The 24,571-nt window shown below is 38.3% G+C and overlaps 1 protein-coding gene across 2 annotated transcripts in view; it reads right to left on the bottom strand.

Moving 5' to 3' along the window:
- SLC39A10 (solute carrier family 39 member 10) overlaps positions 1 to 24,571 on the bottom strand; it is a 136,426-nt gene that overhangs the window by 8,130 nt on the left and 103,725 nt on the right. For both annotated transcript variants that reach the window (XM_059393093.1, XM_059393092.1), the window contains 6 exons: positions 17,043 to 17,212; positions 14,550 to 14,750; positions 10,860 to 10,980; positions 9,292 to 9,660; positions 7,969 to 8,049; positions 409 to 599 (listed from right to left, as the gene is read on the bottom strand). In XM_059393093.1, coding sequence (XP_059249076.1) covers positions 409 to 599; positions 7,969 to 8,049; positions 9,292 to 9,660; positions 10,860 to 10,980; positions 14,550 to 14,750; positions 17,043 to 17,212 — 1,133 coding nt within the window. The remainder of the gene's footprint in view (positions 1 to 408; positions 600 to 7,968; positions 8,050 to 9,291; positions 9,661 to 10,859; positions 10,981 to 14,549; positions 14,751 to 17,042; positions 17,213 to 24,571) is intronic.

Here is a 24,571-nt window from a genome sequence, read left to right as displayed (position 1 = left end):
ATCCCTAGGAATATACACCATTTTCTGCAGAAGACTGGCTTACCTAAGAGATATAGTATTTCCTGTTTGCTATAAAACAAGCTCAAAGAATGATTTATTAACAACCACAAAAAAATTATACCCTAACATTACAAAATCTTCATAGTATAATAATTATCTCTAAATACTGGATTACTTTGAATAGTAATATCCTTTGGTCCAAAATTCTCAGCATCTCAACTTGATTTCCAAAGACATCCTCCTGCTTAACCGTCTTTCTCTAGTAGGCTATTTCGGATATCATGTTTTGAAATGGGGTACGTATTTTCTAAAATAGTCTTTCAAATATATCCAGAGATTTCTTCCATTTTTGGAAGGTGCACGCTGTTTACAGTTTGGCATGAACAAGAAAAACATGAACTAGCTTACCATATCCACCAAGGCTACGTAGAGGAACATGCCGGCAGTGATGGCGAAGATCCAGAGGGTGATGTTGTTGGCGTACTGGCCGACGGCCGTGCCGATGAGCATGCCTACGTAGGCCATCATGGCGGAGAGGAGGTTGTAGACGATGGCCTGCTTTACAGTCATGCCCGCTTTCAGAAGAACTGCAAAATCACCTACAGTGAAGACACAATGTGAGAGTTTTATAACCACAGGATTTTATGCACAAATTTAGGGGGGAAAAACAGAAACCAAAATTAAGAATTGATATTAAAAGATACGCCTTGAATAACAGATGTTTTATTATAAAAAGTTACTTACTAAATTAAACCTAATACATGCAAAATTTGAGTGAAACTCTCAGGCTCGATGCTCAAAGACAGTCTGAAAGGTACGTATGATTCCACGTCAGACAAACTGTGGTGACGAAGAATGCCAAGGTCGCCTGAAGCAGGCTGGGAACGGGGGCGACCACGCAGGGCCTGCGCGAAGGACTACTGGGAGGATGGAGCTGTTCCGCGCCTGCTGGCCGGGCGGACGGTCACAGAAAACTACATACATGCTGACACTCAAAGAACCATACATCAAAAAGGCCAATTTTCTGTACAATGTGAAAAGTAAAATATTTTTTTTAAAAAGCAGAAACAACAGAAAAAAAGAACTTGGTCACTGCTTTTTCTGTGAGCTACAATTAAAGCTCTGTTCTCTGATCTCTGCCGTATTTCCAAAGGGAAACGGCCTAAGAAAAACAGAGGTAACAGACTCTTTGAGTATATTGTCCGCTGTTCACATTTATGTTTTATTTTTTTCAGAGAAAAAAATTAAAACTTAATTCTAAAGATGTAAAATTAGAGACTTTGTCACTCATGTGTCTATAGCTGGACCACTAGGGAAAAACGGGTTAAGGGGCGCCTGGGTGGCTCATTCGGTTAAGTGTCCGCCTTCCGCTCAGGTTATGATCTCAGGGTCCTTGGATCGAGTCCTGCATGGGGCTCCCTGCTCAGCGGGGGGCCTGCTTCCTCTGCCCCTCCCCCCACTTCGTTCCCTCAATCTCTCTCTCAAATAAGTAAAAATCTTAAAAAAAAAATTTTTAAAGGGTTACATACTGCTCAGAAACTTTACTAGAAAAATAAATACTGCCAGAAATAACGGTCTTAAAGCTAAAGGGTCAACATCAATTTCAACTAATTGTAACAAACTTTTCAGTTATTAAATGTACAAACATCCAATCAATCATCGAACACTTCGCAGTGCGAGGTATTATGTAGAATACGGCGGCATTTCTTTCCCTTAAGAAGCCGTCTTCGGGGCCCGGCTGGCCCAGCTGGGAGAGCACGTGACCCTTGATCTAGCTTGAGCCCCAGGCTGGCCGCAGAGGTCACTTACACATCCACACATAAACAAACCTTTAAAAATAGGGGATCTTAATCTTATATGACTAACAAGCAGTACATGATCTTTTCCTTTTTAATTCTTATGGTTACAAGGTTCTAATTTCTAACAGGAAGATGTTAACAGAAAAATCAGTACTCTGCTAGGACATTCTCTATCAATGGCTTCTCGTTGGCCATTCTCCCGTTTCCATCTAATACGACTCTCCTTACATACTTTCCTAAAAGTCTTTGGTCTTTCGGAATATTTTTCAAATATTTCTTCACAGACCTTACACCTTGTCTTTTCATTCCTTTAATAAACGTTCCTTTTGTGTAGAGTTTTTAATCTTTATAAAGTCCAATTTTATTACTTTTTTCCTTAATGGATCTTGCTTTTGGTGCTGTGTCTAAGAATAACTTGCCTAATCCAGTAACGCAGACTTTCTCTTGTGTCTTCTTCCGTGCGTCTTACAGAGGTAAGCCCCACTGTGCCACAGTTCACATTACAGCCACCTCATTTTTGTTAAAGACCTACATTAGTAACCGCTTTCCCTAACAACAAAAAAATCTGAGGAGGATTTTCACTTTTACAAAAAAAAAAAAGGCAGAATGGGAAACTCGCCTTTGTCTTGCAGTGAGCCCCTGCAGCACGTACCCGAGCAGAAAGACTGGCGGCCCCCAGCTCCTCCCCCGGGAAGCCGACTCAGCATCTCGGCGTCCATAGCTCTGAACCAGGTGACCATCTGTGCTTTCTCGCTCGTTTGTGCATCCATCAGCAAGATATATCCTAAGGTCTCGAAAGCCTAAGAGAGGTTTCTTTGGGTCCAGGAATGCTGAAGGACTTCTGCATTAATAGTGTTTCTTAGCTTTAAGCCATTGTAGCTTACAAAAGGTTTCAGTAGGAACACTATTTCTGGATAGCAGGGAAAACCTGTATTTTAAAATTTTTATTAATGGGGCACCTGGGTAGCTCAGTTGGTTCAAGTGACAGACTCTTGATTTAGGCCGGGGTCAAGATCTCAGTCATGAGATCAGGCGCGCAGAGCCTAGAGCCTACGTGGGCTTCTCTTCCCCCCTCTGCCCCTCTCCTGCCCCTGCACAAGCACTCACCTCCTCTCTCTTGAAAAAAAAAACCAAAACCAAAACCAAAACACTTTGTTTATTTAAATCAATGACCTATTTTTAGATAATCTGTGCCTACTGTGAGGGGTTTTTGGTTTTTGGAGCTTTTCCCCCCCACTACATATCCAATCACTGCAGCAACATTTGCTGGAAAAGCGATCATTTTGCCGTGGAACTTCCTTTGCACCTTGTTGAAATGAAGTTGCCATGTATGTGAGAACTCTACTCTGTTCCACTGATTTATGTGTCTATTTTTTCACCAATATAAATTGTTTCAATTACTGTGGCTTTATAGCAAGTCTAAAAAGTCAATTCTGCTGTCCTTTTCCAAAATTCTTTTGGCTATCCAAGTTCCTTTCCCTTTCCCTGTAAAATTTTGAAAAGGCTCCGAAAAAGCCTACTGGTATTCTGATTGGAAATGCACAAACTACAGGGAAAATTAGCATCTTAAAGATATTGAGTCTTCCATTCCATAATCCTGCTACACTCTCTTCAGACTTAAATCTCCTTTGATTTCTTGTGTGCTGATTTGTCGTTTCCAGCATACAGACTCTATCCATATTTTGTTAAGATTTAAAGCAAAGCATTTCATGTTTTTTGGTGTTATTATACAACTACTTTTAAAAAATTTCAATTTCCAATTGTTCACTGCCAATATATAGCAGCGTAAGTGATCTCTGTAGAATGATCTTGCATAAGATGAATTATTTCATTTAAAATATATCTCTGTCCTACTCTCATCTTAGATGACAATTTCTCAAAGGTATCTGCATATTTTTCTCCCCCTCTCAGTAAGAATCTATACAAACATTTGAAAAAGAGATCAAAGGAATACAGTTGGGATTTACACCAAGCAAGCAAATCTATTCATCTTTTGATAAATCAGTATCCTTTCCCTTCTGCTGACAAAGGACATTATTAGCACAACGAATGAGGTGTACCTGTCAAAGCCGTTAATGTGATCCAGTGCTATAATTACGTTAACATCTGCTAACATCAACTATTAAGATTTTTAAAAACAAGGATGTATTTTAAGATTCTTTATTTTTGCCTTAAATAATGCAAGTATACACATGTATAAATCTACATAGTGAATGTTCAATTTTCCCTGGACAATTTAGCACATTATGAAAATCTTATTTTGAAATTCTATTTACCCCTTAAATATACAAGAGGAAAGGGAAAAAATGGATAGCACCATAGCCTTTCTGAGCTGAGTCTGAATAATATGGATAAATTCATTTATCAAAATGTTACTCCTTTAAATTAGAACACATTACTTGATGTCAAGAAGAGAGTTCTGAATTATCCCCATTCTCATTTCCCCTTTATAGGTTTTAATACAAGTTTTCCTATAAATTATTCAAATGCTGATGCAGTTCTTTACTGAAGGAGTGGGGAGAAAGCAGAGTAAATACAACAGAGTAATACTGTAACTTACTTAAACTTAGCTATACAAGTTTAGCAAAAAGAGAAGAAAGAATAGTAATAATTCAGACAATTTCATCCCTTACCACAGTCCAGGAACAAACATGCAATGAGAGACCAAGGTTTTCTATTTTCTCAGATGGTTTCTATTTCTACACCCCTCTTAGAGTGAATTCCCCTGAACTGTGTATCATTCTAAGGCTTAAAACTACAATTTTTCCTATCGCATTCCTAAACAAAAGCAAACCCCCACCTGGTACCCCATTAGAGAAACAGCAATCTGTCCGGAAAAGGAACAATAAAACTTGGAATTACTAAGGGTCAGTTTTTAATGCATTAATATGTAATTTAAACACATTTTACCCCTTAGGGTATGATGACTTCAGTATAAAAATCTAAGAATGGTTTGAAGAATTCATAATTAAAAAAATGTAACTAGGGCCAAAGAGGTTTTAGATCAAATCAATATCCTGGAATGTGACGGATGACGCTGCTTTGCCAATACCTTCACCTGTTCACCAGGGAGAAGACATCTCTATCTACCTGCCATGCTTCTATCTCATCTTCAAGGGGATTCATCGTTCCCTTGGAAGATGTTTCTATACTTCTCTCTCCAGATTCCCTTCCTCTCCAATTAAGAGTGGATAATCAGGGTAGGACATTCATCCAGGCCTATTTTACCAAAGTGCCTATCACTGTGCCTTAAAGGCAAAAAAAAAAAAAAAAAAAGGGCTGTATAATCTCTTTTTCAACCATTTCCTCTGGTTACGGTCAGTAGACTACTTCCTACCTTGATGGATACAAAGTCCAAAGCATCTTCTATCACCTCCAGAGCTGTGCTCTTTCATCCCTATGAGCTTCGGCAGCTAGAATATGGAGTTTATGTGGATTTAGCACTAAGTATTGGGGGGAAATGCACATTTTCTTAGGGTCTCACTTCTTTCCTGCTGGCGAAATTCAATATACTTTAAAAAGTTTTATTTGGGGCACCTGGGTGGCTCAGTGGATTAAGCCGCTGCCTTCGGCTTGGGTCATGGTCTCAGGGTCCTGGGATCGAGCCCCACATCTGCCTCAGCATCCCTGCGGAGAGGGGAGCCTGCTTCCCCCTCTCTCTCTACCTGACTCTCTGCCTGCTTGTGATCTCTCTGTCAAATAAATAAATAAAATCTTAAAAAAAAAAAAGTTTGATTTTTATTTATTCACTTATTTAGAGAGAGCACAGCACGGACACCAGCTGGCGAAGAAAGCGAGGGAGAGGGAGCGGCGGCCTCCCACGCAGGTGCTGCGCGCAACGCAGAGCTCGGTGTCCGGACCCCGTGACAGTGACCTGAGCCAGCATCTAGAGTTGGATACTTAACTGACTGAGCCACCCAGGTGCTCCTCAATATACTTTAAATTGTTGCTTCCTCTCACAGCAACAGTACCCTCTCGACTTCTGGTCTGTGGGGTAAAACAGGTAGAGATCTGTGGTCAAAGATCTCACTGAGGAGTCCTGGCCCACGCAGAGTTCGACAATCCACCTTTTACAAGAACTCCGCTCTGGGGATCCAGGGCTTACCTGGCCATTAAGATCTGTCCTGCATGTGTTTTACGTGGGGCTATCTTTCCTTGCGTGTCACTTTTCAACAAGAAACTACAGAGAGAAAAAGGAGTAAGTAGTAGAAAGGCAACCACCCTTAATCTCCAGCCTCTCTGCTGTCAGGAACCATGAAGTGGCCTGATGTACCCACCATGGGAGCAGGAAGTGGCTAGGAAGGGAAGCTGAAGGTTTTCCCCGTATACTGGGGACGTGTGTCTAGGACTATCCAAGTCTAGTTCTAAGCGAGTACAAAAGGAAAACGGAAGGCTAAAATCCTTAGCAGTATGTTACCCACATAGAAGAACTGATAGCTCTGATTTCCATTGCTATGGAATTGCAAATTAGCAGCTCACGTTCTTACTAACATAGGAAAGCAGTTAAGAAAACGGTATAAGATACAGTATCTGTACCCAAAGAACCTACATTTTAAGAAACAGGACACCTAAAATGATATATACTAAGTAAAGAAAGACCTACTGAAAGTTAAGTGACAAAGTTTAGAAGAAAAAGGAATCCAATCATGAGACCAGAGGGCAGTCCTGCAGTGAGAGGGGGAAAAGGACTGTTAACATGATTAACTCGGGACACAAGCGGCAGGACAAGCGCAAGTAGGAGAACGGTATAAGTGAAGAACAGGCTGAAGCACCCACCGTGTATTTGGTGAATCAGGTTTGGGTGATGTAGAAAACATGCACAGCGAGTACAGTGAGTAAGCCTAACACAACAGGCAGACGGGAAGGTCACCTCAGGTAGGACGAAGGAATCTCAGCTTCTAACTCCATACATAAGGGAAGCAACTGGAAGATTCTGATTACGTGAGCAAGTCACATCTGAGAAGATCTCTATCTAGGATAAGGTATATGCGATGGACTGGAATAGGGTGAAACTAGATAAAACACTATGGAAACTGTTCAAGCACACGACAATGAAGGCAATGATGACTTAGGGTAAGAATGACGGGGCATGAACCAAGACAGAAGACCACGTGCCCAAGGCTGGTTAAGTATGGAATCGGGCTTAAAGAATCAGCACCAAGTAAGCACTAAAACATTGTTCTGCTTTTTGTGAGCAGTTAATAATTTTCTAAGCAAACTACATATATAAACTCTATTCAAAGTAAGCAAATAAAGCTACTGCTACCACCAAAAACAGTTAAACACAGTCAAATGACAGATGTTTCATACATGAAAAATTCCTTGCATACTCAAATGACGGAGTTTTTTTTTTCTCTCAATGTCATCTCCATATCCCTTGCCCATTTTCTATGTGATGAATGCATGTTCACATCTAATGTTTTTCAATTTACAGGAAAAAAATACACATAGAGAGAAACTAAAAAAATGTAAAAATCATTGGTAGGTGAGTAAGTGCCGACCAGAACAACAAAAAACTATCATTTTACACCTATCAAACTGACAAAACTTAATGAACTTAACATCAAATCCTGGCAGGGATATGGAAACACAAGAACTCTCAGGTACTGCTGGTTAGAAACTGCATTGGTACGGCCACTGTGGACAGTAATGTGGCACTTCTCGGGTATGTATATCCTGGGATCCATCAATTCTGTTCCTGGGTAGAAGCCCAAAAGATGTTCTCAGAAGAGCCTATAAGCACTAAAGTGTACAGATGTTAAATGCATCATTATCTGTGATGACAGGAAATTAAAGGCATGGTGTATCCAGTACTAAGTGGTAAATATGTAAGATGTGGTAAATGCGCAAGTCTGAGTACTGGGTAGAAGCAACATAGGAAATTAACTCATGAGAACCTGGAGTTTTTAAGCGTAATGATCAGAAACAGAAGACAAGGAACAGAAAGGGATATAAGGTAATACTGTTGATATAAGTTAAAAATACATACATATAAAACAATGTACATTTTTAGGCACATATAACACACATTATATAAGAAGAGAATGATCACGTGTATGCCTGCAATCAGCCACTTTTATGTTTAAACGCTCCCAAATTTAGACACATTTATCACTGAAGAAGTCTCAGATTCGACAAAACCCGGGCCCCTCTACAGGCTGTGCATTACCTAACTCGTGCGGCAGCTCGTGACAGAAGACGGCGATGGAGGTGCTGATTCCTCCGGTCAGTCCGGCGCTGAAAGCTGCTCCTGAGGCGGGGATAGAAACAAAGTCAAGTCATGTTTACTTCTGCTTTCCCATCCTCACTAACGATGACAGGTACAGCCTCTCTTCTCTACCTAAATTAACTTCACGGTACGCGCGTGACTCACATCTACCTGACTCCGTACGTTGTGAACACGTAAGTCAAGTGCAACAGGTGTGTGACTACCAGAGAGAGTGACTCCGTGAAGGAAATACTCCCCGAGAAATTTAATCCTCCGGGAGGGTCTCCTTCTCACTCACTAGCAGCTCGAGAGTATAACGGCTTTCAGCATTTCTGTCTCTGAGCGGAAACCTGATGCTAAATTTTAAGTCCTGTAAGTCTATGATTTCATTTGCTCTCCCATATAGATATTTAAAGATACCTAAATGGCTACTATCCTCATCTGAACTTTTCTGGGTTTAGAGTGTAAATGCCACGAAGTATTATTTGTCTGACGGTCTTGAGGACTGAATATCAGAGGTATAAATTACATTTGATTCTCCTGGTAAAATTCTTTATTCTTTAACATGGACGGCTACTGTTGGTTCAAAAATATGGCCTCTCCTTTCTGGAAGAAACCACAGCCTACTTCTGAGTCAAGTCTGGAAAAGAAAATCATGAATGAATCATGTTTAATATTCTCCTAGACTAAGTAATATCAGTTCACATTATTAGCAAGGCTCTAACGTAGTATCTGAATTTGGTGCAATGGACTTTTAACATGTACATTTTTCTTCACCTTCTCAAAGGCAAAAACGAATTATTAAAACTAGGATTGAAATTATACATTCAGGGTCCTGTAAATGTGTTTGAAAATAAAATGTTAAATCACTATTTATATGGTGATTATGCCTTGGAAATCACCATTAAATGAATAATTTAATAATCTAATAAATTCGAAAATAAAATGTTAAATCACCATTCATATGGTGATTATGCCTTGGAATGTTATAAAAGTAGTATTTATAGACATTCATTTATATGTTCAAAGGAAAATCCAGTAAAATTAATCTCTACGCCCCAAATAAACTTATACTGAAAACCTTAACACAGCCCCTGGGAAAGAGAAAAAAAAAAAAAAAAAAAAAAAAAAATCACACGACCAGAGCAATCTATGACAGTGTATTTGTTCATCTCCCAAAGTTAATCTTATGTATTGTAATTCATAATATTAATACCTAACCTGTGGACAAAGGAAAACGGTCTTAAAGAACAATGAATTCTGACCCCAGATGAAGTCACTGACCAATCGCTAAGCCGTCACTGAAGTTGTGGATGCCGTCCCCCATGATCACCATCCAGGCTATATTAGCGATCCCTGTTTCTTTCAGGTCAGATCCGGAGTGACAGGGCCCGTGAGAATGATGAGAGTGTTTGTGGTGCCACTGATGGTTGTGTTTCCTCAGCACAGTTTTACTCTCGTCGTGGTGGTTGTGGGCAGCGGCGTGGAGGTCGTGCTCGTGAACGGTATGTAACCCATCGCTGTGCGAATGGTCCATGATTTTCTCCTCGTCCACACAAAGGTAATTTTTAGGAGGAGATTCCTGTTGACCTTCTAAATCTGTCAGTTCAGTTTCATTAAGTCGATCTTCGGAAACGACCGAGTCATCCGTTCCTGTATTTTTAACAGCAGAGGACAGATCTTATCAACATGAACGCTTCTTTGCTAATTTCAAGTCAGGCAGAATAGCCGTGCAATATACATTTCTCAAGTGAATGTCTTTTACAAGTCCCAAGTAAACGTGTAAGAGCAAACAGAGCAAAGACACATGTGCACCCAACACACTGGGGTTCTGAGCGTCCAAAAGATGAAGCCGATGAAGTACGTGGGAGCGCTGAGACCCAGAGCAGCAGAGTGAGAAGAGCGGGCAACTTAACGAGCACATCATGAACACCAAAGGGGAGAAAGTTACTGCAGAATTTACAGGACCAGACAATGGACCCACCGTTTTCCAGGGCAAGAAGGAACCTTAAAGTTTACCCACTCTAACATTCCCTTATCACGCAAGAAAACAAAAACAGAATTTAAGTAGCTGGCACGCCCCAAAGCTCCACCCACCGGAAAATGCTGCTCAGATCAGCACTAGAAGCGAGTTCAGAAATCCATGTAAGTGAAGACAACATCTGATAAAATTTTTTTTTTTTTAACTGAGGTTGGCCTCTCCCCTAGTTTTCAGAAGCTGTTTATTATGTGACAAAGAGCCGACTACTTCTCAAACTGTATTTTGGAGCGGAATACAGTTAGAGTCTTGTCTGCCCCTTTTCTGCAAAAAATCATTTGTATACTCCAGGGAAACACAGGTTTAAAAAAAAAAAAAAAAGGTAACATTAGATTAAAAGAATTTTTTACGTTTCCTTGAAAATCTTAAGCTGCTCATCACATCTATCGGGCAACAGGAGGGACGAATGGATGAGCAGAGACTTTGTTATACGGAGGCCACTCGCCACTCGCCCTCTTCCGGACGAAACCAATCCCATGCGGTGGGCACGGAGATTTTGCATTGTCAAGATCTAAAAATAACACGAGCATACTGCTTACAAAACCTTTTTGTTTCATTCTTTTTTTCCCTGTAAATGTGCAATAGATTCCTTGCCCTGTGATGTAATTAGTTAGTCCCACATTTCAGAATAAATAAGGCTAAAAGAAAACACTAACAAAATCACAAGACACACTCACATTTAAGAAAATACAAGCTGGAAACTAGTATTATGAAAGCCACAAAAACGAGATATTTCAAACACTGGCACAGTTTAGAAGCAATATTTCAATTTTGATATTTTAAAAGTTTCTCTTTAGTCAGAACTGTTGCCTACCGGCAAGAGGCTTGAGCTGAAGCCAGTCAGCATCTGGTGTGTTATTTAACTTGTGATCTGAAAGCTTCCTTCCAATAGTTGATTCTTCTGTGTTCTGCTTCATAAACCACTTCTGTTTTCCCTGAAAAGAATCTGCTTTTAGCATCAAATCTGCAGCCACAATTAACAACAATATTTACTTACTAACATCTACAGGAATAAATGGCACTAACATTTTATTCATAAATTATTTAGGAAAAAAGTGAGAAAAAGTTTTTAGAGATTAATCAAGGGGTCTAACTAGATAAAATAGCCAACTGAATTTATATGTCACTTTTTCGTTTTCCCAATGACTCAACTAAAAGGTAATTCATCTACTCCGAAGTATAGACTGGGATACACAGAACTGTATTACACGCACCTGAGTGAAATGTCAAATACGCTTAGTATCTGCCTTATTTAATAGTGTGTGGGAAAAGAAGTTCTGAAAAAACTAAAGTTCATTCCTTTGAATTTCATCGTCCTGAATGCAATCTTACATTTCCCTACATGGGACATAATGGCCAGAATCACCCTTGCATTAAAGTCCCCCAATCTGTAGTTTACTTCTGTGAGACTTGGGCGTAAGAATGCTCATCTGTAAAATAAGAATGACAGATTCTTAGGATTAAATGTGGCGATGTGTGAAAACGACCTATCAGTAACCGACTCTTCACAGTTTTGCAATACAGTTTTCTTTCTCATCTAATTTATCCTCAATTATTAATGAATCCTAATTATTGTCTTTCATTGTTTAGGTTGGATTCTCCTATCTGCCAAAGTCCGCTTTCTTCTTTTATCGGTGTAAGTCACACCCACTTACACTTCTACTTCCAATCTCTGTAGATCTAAGGGAGCAAATGAGCTGTGGCCTTCTGACGAACGGAACGCAAGAAAGTGACGACGGGCTACTTGCGCGACCGCTCTGCGGACGCCTGGCACCTTCTGCTCTTGCTCAGGGAAGCTAGAAGCCAGCCACTATGCTAGGGGGAAACTCAGGACAGACCCCGAGGAGAGGCCATGTGGCAGAGGCAAAGACCACCTGGGGACCTTCTACCCCCGCTCTGTCCAGGGCAAACCAGGCCAGCGGAGTCTGAAGGCAGTACGGTGAGGGACCGCAGCGGATCCCCAGTGCAGCAGCAGAACTTCCTGGTGAATCTCGCCTCATTTTCTCACAGAATTAAGAGAAATAATAAACTGCTACTTATAATTGTTCTAAGCCAGTAAGCTGTGCGTTTTTCTGCTTCATAGCAGTAAGTAACAGAACTGGGGAAACACAAGATTGTCAGAACAAAGTAATATGGAGACAACCTAGAGAGGAGAAACAAAACAGCAGTCGTGAGTTAAAGAAGAAGGGGAAGAAAGGGGGGGGGGTTGGGGAGCAATCGCCAACCCCGGTACAGAAGTGTTAAGAAGAAAATGCAAACACTAGCTGGGATTCTGTCTAACTGCTTTGGTTCCGATTGTCTGCTGTCCTAAGAACTTGCCAAATCGTTTACCCTCAAAGCCTCAACTTGCTGAACCCAGTCAACATCTGATGTATTACTTAATTTGTGCTCTGGAAGCTTCCTTTCAATAACTGATTCCGCCACACAGATGGTCGAATGTCTGTTCTGTTCAAATATCACTAATTCCCTTTCCTCAAAAAATGCCATATACTTTTTCTCCTCTGGTTACTCACTGTCCTATTTATCATAAAAGACAAGCACTGATTCACCTGCCCAGGTCCCTTTCTTCGACACACTTGAAGGACTCCTTACTACTAGATTTGGGTGCTCCCTTCAGTTACTGACTTCCCACAATTTCAAATCTACGAAAGAACTACCAAGCTCTGGGGGCTCTCTTCTCCTATACTGGTTTACAAAAACAAACCTATTTAATTTTGCCAGCAAATTTAAATTCAAAAGGGGGACCAAGCTTAAATGATTTAAAAAAAAACAAAAACAAAAACAGGAAACTATTTTGATCTCTTGAAAGACTACATTTTATACTTATCTGTAAGTTATGAGGACTCTAATAACTTGTACATATTATATATTAATGCTTGCTGCCTCGGTGTTATTAGCAGGTATACACAACTGAGGAAAATTAGGGCTTCACGGTAATTCCAAAACTTCTCTGTATCCTTTGCAATAGACCCTAAAATTCTTCCATTTCTTAGGTCATCAATGATCAACTCTTCTTCTCTCACTGAAAGAAATCCTCTTAATCGGCTTCTCGTTCCCCCTTCCTAGGACTCCCCCTTCCTAGGACGTGGTTGGAAATTCAAGCCCCCATCGCTCCCCTTCTGACTCACTTCCTGCGGCCGCGCTCAGCCTGGCATTCCTCCCCCATTCCTCTTGTCTTCACCCAACCTTCCCACAAGACCTGCAAAGAACAGAGCTCGATTTCATTCCCTTCGGATCCTTCCCAGGCCCTCTTCCCACTCCTTGGATACTAATTTATTGGCACATCATGTGGATCACCCTTTCTCTGGGGGCAAATAAATATAATGATGTCCAGACTAAAACGTGCCAATTTAAATTAAATATATTATTTAGAATATGATACGAAAATATATCTAAAAAGTAGGACTTATTTCCCGTAGATTTAGCTAGCAAGTGGAAATCATGATAAATGAGTCAGAGTTTCACAGCTGCAGTTTGTGCCTGGGCAAGAATTAGAATCACTCCCCCGAATCCCAGTTTAGAGCTCGGTTCTAAACCATATTTTATCTCAAAGAAAAAAACACATACATATACAAAAAAAATACATCCATAAAAATAACATAAAGGTTGTATTTTAAGAGTGGTCTGTACACATATTATGATCATGACTATCCTTTGTTTTTGAGGAAAAAGGTTTTTGTTTTTGTTTTTAACTATTTGCAGTAAACCAGCAAAATGTAAGAATTTCCTCTTTTTTGTCTAAGGTTTTTTTAAACGTCCTCTAGACAGAACACACTGTTCCTCTTCAGCAGGGTACACTGAAGAGAATCCGCACTAGTACCACAAACATGTTACTGAGAAGCACTTGAGACAGAGCTTCAGAAACAGACGTGAACGGCTGTGAAAAGGTTAGGTCAGTGGTAGTAGTCCTGAAATTACTTAGGGGGAAAATTATTTTAGGTATTTATCTGATACTCACAAATGTGCCACGCAACACAGTGTATGACAAGCAGGTATTTAATCAATAGTCTAACATCATCCCCCGGGGGGTTCCCGCCACTCCCTTCACTTCATTCTACTTCCTTCCTACGAAACCCCGAAACCCCGGATCTAAAGCCGCCTCACCATTAGCATTTCTGATGAGGAAATGTGTTGTGTGAAAACATTTTCCTTGAAAGACAGGACAATGAAAGCCACTTATACTTGAAAATAGACCTAAATGAACCCATGAGACTTGTTTTCTAGTTATACATTTTTGGTTTTTTTGGAAATAAGCAGAAATTGGCCCACAGCTTTTTCTATCCTATTCAAGTCAGCCAGAAAAAAATCCAACAAAGGAACTGAAATGAAGACTGCTCTATCTGGACCACGAATGACCAACATAACGACCGAAACAGCGAAGATCACTGTCCGTGTTTCCTTTAATACCTACCAACATCACAATTAAGCGTGTGGCCAGAAAATGAAATTTTTTGTTACGTTTTTTATCTCAGAAAATGGAAGAAGCCATTAAAAAAATACTTACTCTCTGCTGTTTGTAGTGCTTAAACATTCTAATGCAGTGTTCAATGATAAATAACAAGTAGACGCCTCCTAGAGCGACCAGTCCTTTCAATACAGCATCGTACTCCTCCAAAAACTTCTTAGATTCGTGTCCGTGAGAATGTCCGTGCCCGTGCCCGTGCCCGTGCGCGTGTTGATGACTGTGATCATGTCCACCCTGAGACTATTAATAAGAATAACGAAAACTTCTGAACATGTAATTAAAAATGCCTTTTAAAATGTTGAGATTATAATCTCCTAGAGAACACAGAAAAAAATATCTTTAAATTTTTAAAGTGGTTCTGTAAATATTATCTCACTGAACTGTAAGTCGCCCTCTATTTAATGCTGACGTTCTAAGTGGCCTGGGAAGTATTGCCTGTTCCATGGTCACTCTGAAACGAAGACCACAAACTCAAATGCCTCTAGGGGTTAAGATTCATACTGTAGCGAGACCATCAAGCAGGAGGGTCCTTTGCAAACTGAAGTAAACAAGAACAAGATGCCTAACATTTCGTAAAAACAAACTACTTCACCAGCAGGTCATACATGACCCGTAAATCCCTGTAATCTAACTTTTTCTTAAATTGATTGTATTTTTATTTTTAAAAAGTGAGATGTTACCTATGCTTACACAGTAGAACAACAGCAAAAGCATATACTTAAACATGTGTTTGATTTTCCACATCTTAAAGCTTTAGCAAAAATAAATGTATAGACACAAAGTTTTTTTTAATTGTGAAAGGAGTTAAGTTTCACAATAGTGACCTTCAAAGTTAGAAAATTAGTCTAAAGTCTTTTCCTTCCTTCGAGTATCTGTATGCCCTCTCACTTGCTAGTGGCCAACTGAAGAAGGTTCTAAACTTCTCAAAGGCAAGACCGTTCGGCTTTAAGGAATTAATATTTCTTATTAAAAAATAAGTTTAATAGCAGTAAAAGACTACTTCAACTTGACTACTTCAAGACTTGCTTCACTGTTCTCATTAGGCCCGGTTTTGAAGATGTCACTATTCTTGATGACTGGCGGAAGGGGAAGCAAGGGGGCGGGGACAAAGCGGGAAATCAGTAACTAATCGACTAATAATCAACTGACCAAAAAAAAAAAAAACTCATATTCACAATTTGAAGATTCACTAATCAATTTTTTAAGGCACTGCCCTGCCATATAGAATTCCAGATATCTATCTCTAATCTTCACTAAAAGTGAAGACAGGGAGAAAGATTACACAAAACACACCAACAATTCTTGGGGGCACCTGGCTGGTCCGTTGGGAGCGCAGCCAACTCCTGCTTGATCTCCGGGCTGTAAGCTCCAGACCTACGCTGAGTGCAGAGATTACTTAAAAAGAAAATATAATTCTGTCTCCCAAATATTCCAAAAGGAGGTGGTAAGAATATATATTTTTAAAAAAACAAAACAAACAAACAAAAAAAAACCACCACATCTCAAACCTGTAATTTTATATTTGGAAAAGAAAAAGCCCCAGGATTTTCATAATTTGAAGTAAAAGCAGTAATACTGGATAAAATACTCCTACCTCGAGGAGAAGAAGCAAGGTAACTAGGCGTGTGGGCACGAGATCATAACATCAGAAGTGTCTCCTGAGAAACAGGGCACTGGGGCAGTCGGCTGAGTTTCCTACGCTTGGTTTCAGCTCAGGTCACCATCTCCTGCTCACGGGGATGGAGCCCGGGGATGGAGCCCAGGGCCGGAGCTCCTCCGCCTTCCCCGGGGAGTCTGCCTGAGGACTCTCTCTCTGCCCCGCCCCCCCACTGGCTCACCCATGCCCACACTCTCTGTCTGGCTCTCTCACATAAGTGTATCTTTAAAAAAATAAATAAATAAAAAGAAGTGTCCCGGAATAGAAGAAAATAAGTGGTCTGCCAGGCGAAAACATAAACAGCCCCAAGTGCAAAGGGCTCGATGCTCGAAACTGTCAGCGGAGCGCATCCACCTCTTCCCGAGCAAATATGACGCCTGGGCACACCGGCCATGGGGCACAATCACTGCGAGACCCTAATGTATTTCTTCTCAAGGCTTTCCTGATACAGCTGATACACAGATCACAGATAAAGACCTTTTAACGTATTCATTTTCAGAACTGCTAACAGAGCAATATTTTTTTTTTTTTTTAATTTCAGCTCTACTGACTTACAAAACTGTAAGACACTTAAAGTGTACGACATAGTGATTTGGTATGTATACACTGTGATGGGGGAAAAAGTAAAACTGTACGACATAGTGATTTGGTATGTATACACTGTGACAGGGAAAAAGTAAAACTGATGTTACCAATTTTTGTTGCTATTTTTATTTCAAAAGTGTTGCTATTAAAACTATGCAATGGAAAAAATACTTCATCCTACAAGCAAATAAAACAAATACTAGGTTAGTGTGCTACATAGCTTGGTAATGAAGGACACTTTTAGCTTAAATATATATATATTTTTTTTAAAGATTAAAAAGTTTTCTTACATGGGGCAGTAGATGAAGAAGGGCATCTCCACTCATTGTTCCTACAGCTAGTGCAACAAGGAATGTGAGAAGAAATTTGAAGCATCCTTGGTTAATGATGGGAACCAAGATCACGCCTAGCAAGGAAAGCAGGCTAATGACAGTGATAGAAATGATACCACAAATCCATGCTGTAGGAAAGAAATCAATAGTCAATGTTAATATGACATATAAACCAAACAGCTCTAAAGAACAATCAACATAAGATAAATGAGTCATGGGACATAGACTATCTTGCCCTGACTATGCTTTTTAAGAACTTTTACATTCTGGCACTACTGTGTGTAAAAACAAGACAAATATCTGCATAGCCAAACTGAATACTTACAAGAATTAAGAAATTCAGACCTTCGTTGTAGAGTCACAAACAGTACTTTCAGTAGCCCACCTTATCAGAAACAGGGACTTCAAATGACTTCTGGCTGTGATTCACTCCTAATATCTAGATTATAAATAAAAGTCTACCAAGGTATAAAGGTAAAGCCATAGCAATCAAACTGTTGACTTAGAGAATTATAAAACTCTCCTGTGATCATCAGAGGAAGCCAAGTATCTAGTGTTAACTTTGTAAATCTTTCTAATGCAAAGTTTAAGAAGCTTAACGTATCAGTCCAAAATGGAAACATATTCAAAAGAGATACAAAAAAGCCTTACTACTGTTAGGTTTTTCTGCAGTTCATTTCTAAGTTTCTCAAAAGATAATTCAACACCATCCCCTGTGATACCACCTTTACTCCACAACCAGCTCCAAATTCCCTTTCTTCCAATTTGGCTTTCTCTATCATTTTCTACTTTTTAAAAATTTCACTATATAATTTTACTGATTATACAGTAACTATGATATTCTATATTATATTATTAATATATATTATTATATATTAATACATGGCATGATATATAGTGTTCTACATTTATTATATAGTAATAATTATATTCTATAACCAGAATACAAGAGAAATGTTTCCACAATATGATTTGTGAAAATACACCAGTGTGACAGAAAAGGGGGCATTTTCTGCACATTTCTTACAGCTCTTGATAAACAGATTAGATACCAGAAATAAGGCCCATGGTTCAGGGGGTGGGGCATTTTCACTTAAAGTGAGATTACTTTAGGGGTACCCGGGTGGCTCAGTAGGTTAAGTTCAGACTCTTGATTTAGTTCATGATCTCAGGATGGTGAGACCAACGCCATCATATGTCCCTATGCTGGGTGTGGAACCTGCTTAAGATTCTCTCTCCCCTCTGCCTTTTGCCCCCCCAACCCCTCCCTCACCTCTGCTCACATGTACAGGCACTTGCTCTCTCTAAAAAAAGAAATACTACACTCTATAAATGGCTTAAAGGAAATAGGAATATTTTTAAAATTCTGCTTAATTTTTATCTATAGAAAATTTCACTAAAGAACGATAATTTTGTAAAGTGTTGAATCTAAAGTGCTGTTTTTCTCATCAAACCCAAAAGGACTATAAATCTGCCGAGAGATTTTATGCTCACTGTTATGGTAAGAGAACTAAAGAAAATACATTTCTGCAACAAGGTAAAAAAACTGTCAAAGACAAAGAGAAGGATAGGTAACGAAATGAAAACTTTAATTGACCCACTAGATGCTGAGTTTTATCAATACAACTGGATTGTTTCACTTGACATTTTAGTAAGTTTCCAATAACATTAACATTATAAACTAAATCTAAACTAAATCGCAGGACTAAACCAATAGGTCATATACTATTAATGGAAGCTCTATGGATTACGCGATCTCTAACATATAATTTCTAATACAAACACGGGTAAATGAAAAGGCCAAACGAAGATGGAAACACGCAACCAGACTGTGGATTCAGTGGCTTTAATACCTACAAAGATTTGGGAGGAAGGAAGGAAGTGGGAAAGGAAAAAGATTCATTATGAAGTCAACATCCTTGTTAGCAAAGCCAATGGGTAAGGTAAGGAGTCCCTCAACTACGGCTGGGACTGTAGGGCTAAAGGGAACGGAGGTCAAAAACCCTATTTTAGAAAGAAAAACAGAAGGTCAAATAAGGTTTAAAAGTTGACTTAATGATGATGACCAAGTTAGTTTATCTCCTTGTCCCCCCAAGCACAGGCAGGAACAATAAAATCAGTGGGAGAGCCTGAGTGAATAGGCCAGAGTAAAGGGGCCATTAGTATACATAGACTCAGGAAGACAATCAAGTTACGGGCCGACTAAACCAATCAAGGTTTGTCAAAACTACCACAGCTCTGCAGCCAATCATACTATCTGGGAAAAAAGTGGACAAAAGATACTTGTAATAACTAAACACGACAAATTGAGGCTGGTAATAAATACATTAACCTAAAGGTAAAATGTCTCATATATTAATATACAACTCTCCCTTCCCAAATGTATTTTTCCTTACTTTGGCAATAATTCAATTTAGAAGTACTTTTTTCTCAAAACAATCTATCTAAAAGCAACTTCAGTTAAGAACTTAAAAACAGCACTAAAAACTACTGGGGGGGGGGGGGGGAGGGATGGGGCGGCTGGGTGAGGGACACTGGGGAGGATGTGCTATGCGAACACTGTGAATTATGGAGACTGATGAACCACAGACCTGCACCCCGAAACAAATAATACATTATATGTTAATTTTTATTAATTTTTACATTAATTTTATTTATAATTATTATTTTCAATAATAATTATATGTTAATTTTTTTTTAACTACTTAGAAAAGCCAGTAATTGATATTCTAAGATATTCTGTACATACTCACTAATATATATGGATGGGGGGGACTGCCAAAACTACAGATGAAACTCATAATATACCACATAAACAAATTTTATGACTTTTCATAACTACTAGAAATTTGTATTATTCAGAATTATTTTGTTCAAAAATGCACTGGAATTAGTCACCAGAATTATTCAGCTAAAGTATGTCTTATTTTAGCCCTATGTTCGCAAGTCCAAGACAATTCATATAACCAGATTAAGATACTAAATTACAATCTACATTTGCCAAAATCTACTTGGGTAAATCTTATTTAATCTAATCTTTTCTTTTTTCTAGGGTTATATTACATTCTACACTAGGAAATATATATTCATTCCTTCCTGGATTTGCTTTTCAAGGTATCTGCAATAGAAATTAAATTCCTGTATCTTAATATAAAGAAAATACCATTAATTTGATATAGTAGACATTTAAGATGATTAACTTACACAAAATAATTTAATAAATTAGCATTAGAAGCATATTTTAAAATTTGACATTACAGAGTAAGGCCCTATTAAACCGACACATATTCTTATATAAGCATATTTCTTATTCTTATAAGCAAATTTCTAAAAAGCTAATCATTAAAGAGTTGAGCGAAAATGTGATTCTATTCCCTAGTCATAAAAATTTTATCTGAAAATGAACGTTATTCTAAGCAAATATTTCCATCCTAAGATTCTCATCTTAATTTCTGGCTAAGGATGTTCTGAATATGAAGAAGTCTAAGAAAGAGTCTATGAAACCGTAAACATTCTGCACTATTCTGAGATGACTTAGAGTCTCAAATAGCTTTTGGTTAAGTAGCTAAAAACCAAGTTACCAAATGATGAATCAACCAAAACTGAATTTGTGAAACATCCATTTGCCAATATGACACGTGAGCTCAATATATTGTGACTTAGGACCAATCACTGACAGTTAAATTACCCAAGTGCTTACATAAACGGTTGAGGGAGGGCGTGGTACGAAAGGGTCTATGAGTTCATGTGTATGCAAATGAGTACACGTCACACATTACACACTCCCAGGTATAATTTTTTATGAATCAGCTAAGAAATTCTCTCTTTCTCATCCATTTGGGAAAGTAAATTCATGAACTAAGATAAATGCTTTAAAAAGAGAAGCCCACTTTATGATTAGAAAATCTTCGGCATTTGTGATATTAGACATCTGAAACCCAGGAAATACAAAAAAACATAACCCCATCAAGACGAAAGCCTTACATAAATCTATCCAGCATCAGAGCTCTGCCCACCAGGGTGCCATTCTCAATGTATCTTTCTGGGAAAGCCATTTACTTAGAATAAAATGTGAATGATGCCACTTGGGAGTCCTTCAGTAAAATGGTATTACACTGAGCTTGGACAGTGGCCCTCCAGAAGGAGTTGGTACATATATATATACATACACAAACATGCATGCATATAAACACACACTTCAAAAAAAAATAATTACTACAAATGCTTTTGGTTTTCTGGTCACACAGTCAAGTGATTATCAAGAAATTGGTTATTGACCAACATAAAAACCAAGAATGAGAAAAACACTATGCTCTTAGATTAAAATTAAATAATTTGTATAACTTTGAACACATTTATATAGAGAGAACATCTGTTTTTAGAATCAGTATTGTCTCATTTTTCAAACTAGAGGAGATATATTTAGTATGCTTGCTATCTTCAAAAGATTTTTTAATAAATTGATCTAAGAAAAAAATACCTTCTAGGACTAAAAACTTCCAGTAACATATTTTGTATGTAATATAGAGGGCACAACTGGGACAATTATAATATAGTTTAATTATTCTTCCTTATATACCTTGACTTGATTGACAGAGTTGGAAATTATTAAAAAAAAAAAAAAAACTTTTAAAAGATGTCAATTATTCTGCCCCTTTAATAAGGTAATTTTTTCAGTTCCTTGCTTACCAGAAGCTCCTTAAACTGGCAGTGTCCTACTGTATACGTTGAAAGAATTTAATAATCTACACTGGTGTTGAGCAAACCGTGCTCATCATCAGGTGGTATTCCGAGGGGAGTGAGAGGAGAATTTAATGATCAGAAAGATTGGGTAATTCTTGGCCACACAAGTTCCCTCAGAGTCTCTAACAGCTTAACAAGCCCCATGAATCTTTGCAAGACGAACAGAGCATGTGGCATTTTTCTAACTCACTTGATCATGGAACCTATTAGTGTATTAGTGTATTCACCTATTAGTGAACCTATTAGTGTATCAGGGTCCTACAAAGTATGATTTGGAAAATTCTATGTAGATCAATGACCTTCTATTTTACAGATTTGTATACCGAGGCAGAGAAATGTTAAATGTTAAAATAATATAATTTCACACCTACTAGAATGGTTAGTAAACACACACACACACACACACACATACTGGTAAAGATGCAGAGAATCTGGAACCCTGGTACATTGCTGAGGGAAATGTAAAATGGCACAGCCACTCTAGAAATGGTTTAGTAATTCCTCAAAAAGCTAAAAGGAATCACTTTATTACACAGGAATTCCACTCCTAGGTATATACCCTAAAAGAACTGAAAGCAGACAGATACTTGCATGCCTGTGTTCATTACAGATTTATTCAAAATAGCCAAAAGGTGGAAACAACCAAGTGTTCATCAATGGATGAACGGATTAACAAAATGCAGTGTTTACATTTAATGGAATATTATTTGGCCATAAAAAAGAATGGAGTTCTAATAGATGCTACAATATGGATGAAACTTCGGAACAATGAGTGAAATAAACCAGACACAAAGACACGAAGACAAATACTGAATGATTCCATTTACAAGAACTATCTAGAACAGAACAGTCAAATTCAGAAACAAAAAAGGTGAGATGTTACCAAGGGCTAGGAGGAAAAGAAAATGAAGATGAAATGCTGCTTATTGTTTATAGTTTCTATTTGGGATGATAAAAAAATATTTGTAGCCGATAGCTTGGGGTGCTTGGGGAGCTCAGTCAGTGGAGCATGCAAGTCTTGTTTGATCTTAGAGATGTTCTAGCCCCATGCTGGGTACAGAGATTACCTAAAAACAAAATCTTCAAAAAAAAAAAAAAAAAGTTTGATGGTTGCACAACATTGCAATGTAGTAAGTGCCACTGATTTGTACCTTTCAGGGTCCACAATGGCAAATCGTAGGTTATTTATATTTTACCATAATAAAAAATAATTAAATAGCTAGCTAAAATAAAATGGCAAAGTAAAAACTAAACCCAAAGTCCTCTCTTAATCCACTATATTCTCCATTAAATCACACTATTTTCAGGAATTCTCACCAAGTGATTCATCACTTATGTATTTAACGCTTAGAGATGGGTTCACCCAAGGAGGATCCAAAGAAAAGTAATTACATAAAATCAGCAGAATATACTTATATTTATTTCACTGTCACCTGAAAATATATGTGAGAGCAAGGTTAAAGTATTTATGTCCATCTAACATAAATGATCACTTATTTTTGCCAGTGATAAGAAAGAAGTGATAAAGAGCTGTATTTCCCATTTCAGGTAAGTTGGAAATTTTCCAGGTATTTCTATAGGTTTTCCATCACAACTATGTCATGAGCAAAACAGCCTACTATCTCTCACAAGTGTTATTACACACATGTTTTCTTATACTGATCCGTTAAAATTTTTAAAGTAATTTAAGCTTCCCGGCACTAAAATTTTAATAGTCATTCTCCTCACAACTTGTAAATCTTCAAGGACAATTATAATCCTTTTGACCTATGAGAAGAAACACTGTTTTGATTTTATTGTACTTGAAATATTATCCGGTGTTATTTAAAGACTTAATTTTTAGGGGCCTCTGGGTGGCTCAGTCAGTTAAGTGTCTACCTTCGGCTCAGGTCGCGATCCTGGGATCTGGCCCTGAGTCTGGCTTCCTGCTCAGTGGGGAGCCTGCTTCTCCCACTCCCTTCCCCTGGCTCCCTCTATTCCAAATAAATAACCAAAATCTTAAAAAAAAAAAAAAAAAAAAAAAAAAACCCACAGACCTATTTTTAGAATTAACTTTCATATTTACACTTACATAAACTCTACTACAATTTCCTAGGTGTAGAAAAAAAGCAATTCAGGTAATAAAATTTTTCTAATTCCTAACCAAATGATTGTGCTTTTTAAATCACAACTTGTTTAGTATAAAACAAACCCAAAAAAGATCCCAAAACAACAACAATTAAAGGCATCTTTTCTAAAACTTATGTTAACAACAATATGCAAACTATTAAATACAACTAACAAATGTTTCCTTTATTTGCACCCAAGATACCATATACAATAAAAAAACTGTTAAATGTCTGAAACAAGCTTCACTTATTCTGCAAATTAGGTCGCTTAAAACGTTAAAGGTCTTCAAGCTTAGTTATTCACCAACTCCCTTTCTCATTATCTAGAGAGAAAATGCATTCTTTTAAAAAGAAGCGCTCATCTGTGGAAACTTTCTAATTAACTCAGTTCAAAGCATGTGCAAGATGGCAGTTTTCTACACTGTTTCAGCATTTTAATTGGCAGAAAATGCTTAGCGGCCTATTCACAACTGTACCCCCCCCTTGGTAATTAAGCTGGGGTCAACTCTATGACTAAATGAGCCAATCTTGTGAAACAAACGATTTCTAACATACACAGTATATGGCGTACTTGGTTCACAGCAGACTTTGAACAGTAATGAGATAGTAGCTGTGTCACTATGGGAGATTTATATG

Source organism: Mustela nigripes, chromosome 3 (genome assembly GCF_022355385.1).
Source record: "Mustela nigripes isolate SB6536 chromosome 3, MUSNIG.SB6536, whole genome shotgun sequence".
In the NCBI taxonomy this organism is placed as follows: Eukaryota; Metazoa; Chordata; class Mammalia; order Carnivora; family Mustelidae; genus Mustela; species Mustela nigripes.
The sequence above is the reverse complement of the archived record's forward strand: the minus strand, read 5'-3'. Positions and strand labels throughout refer to the sequence as shown.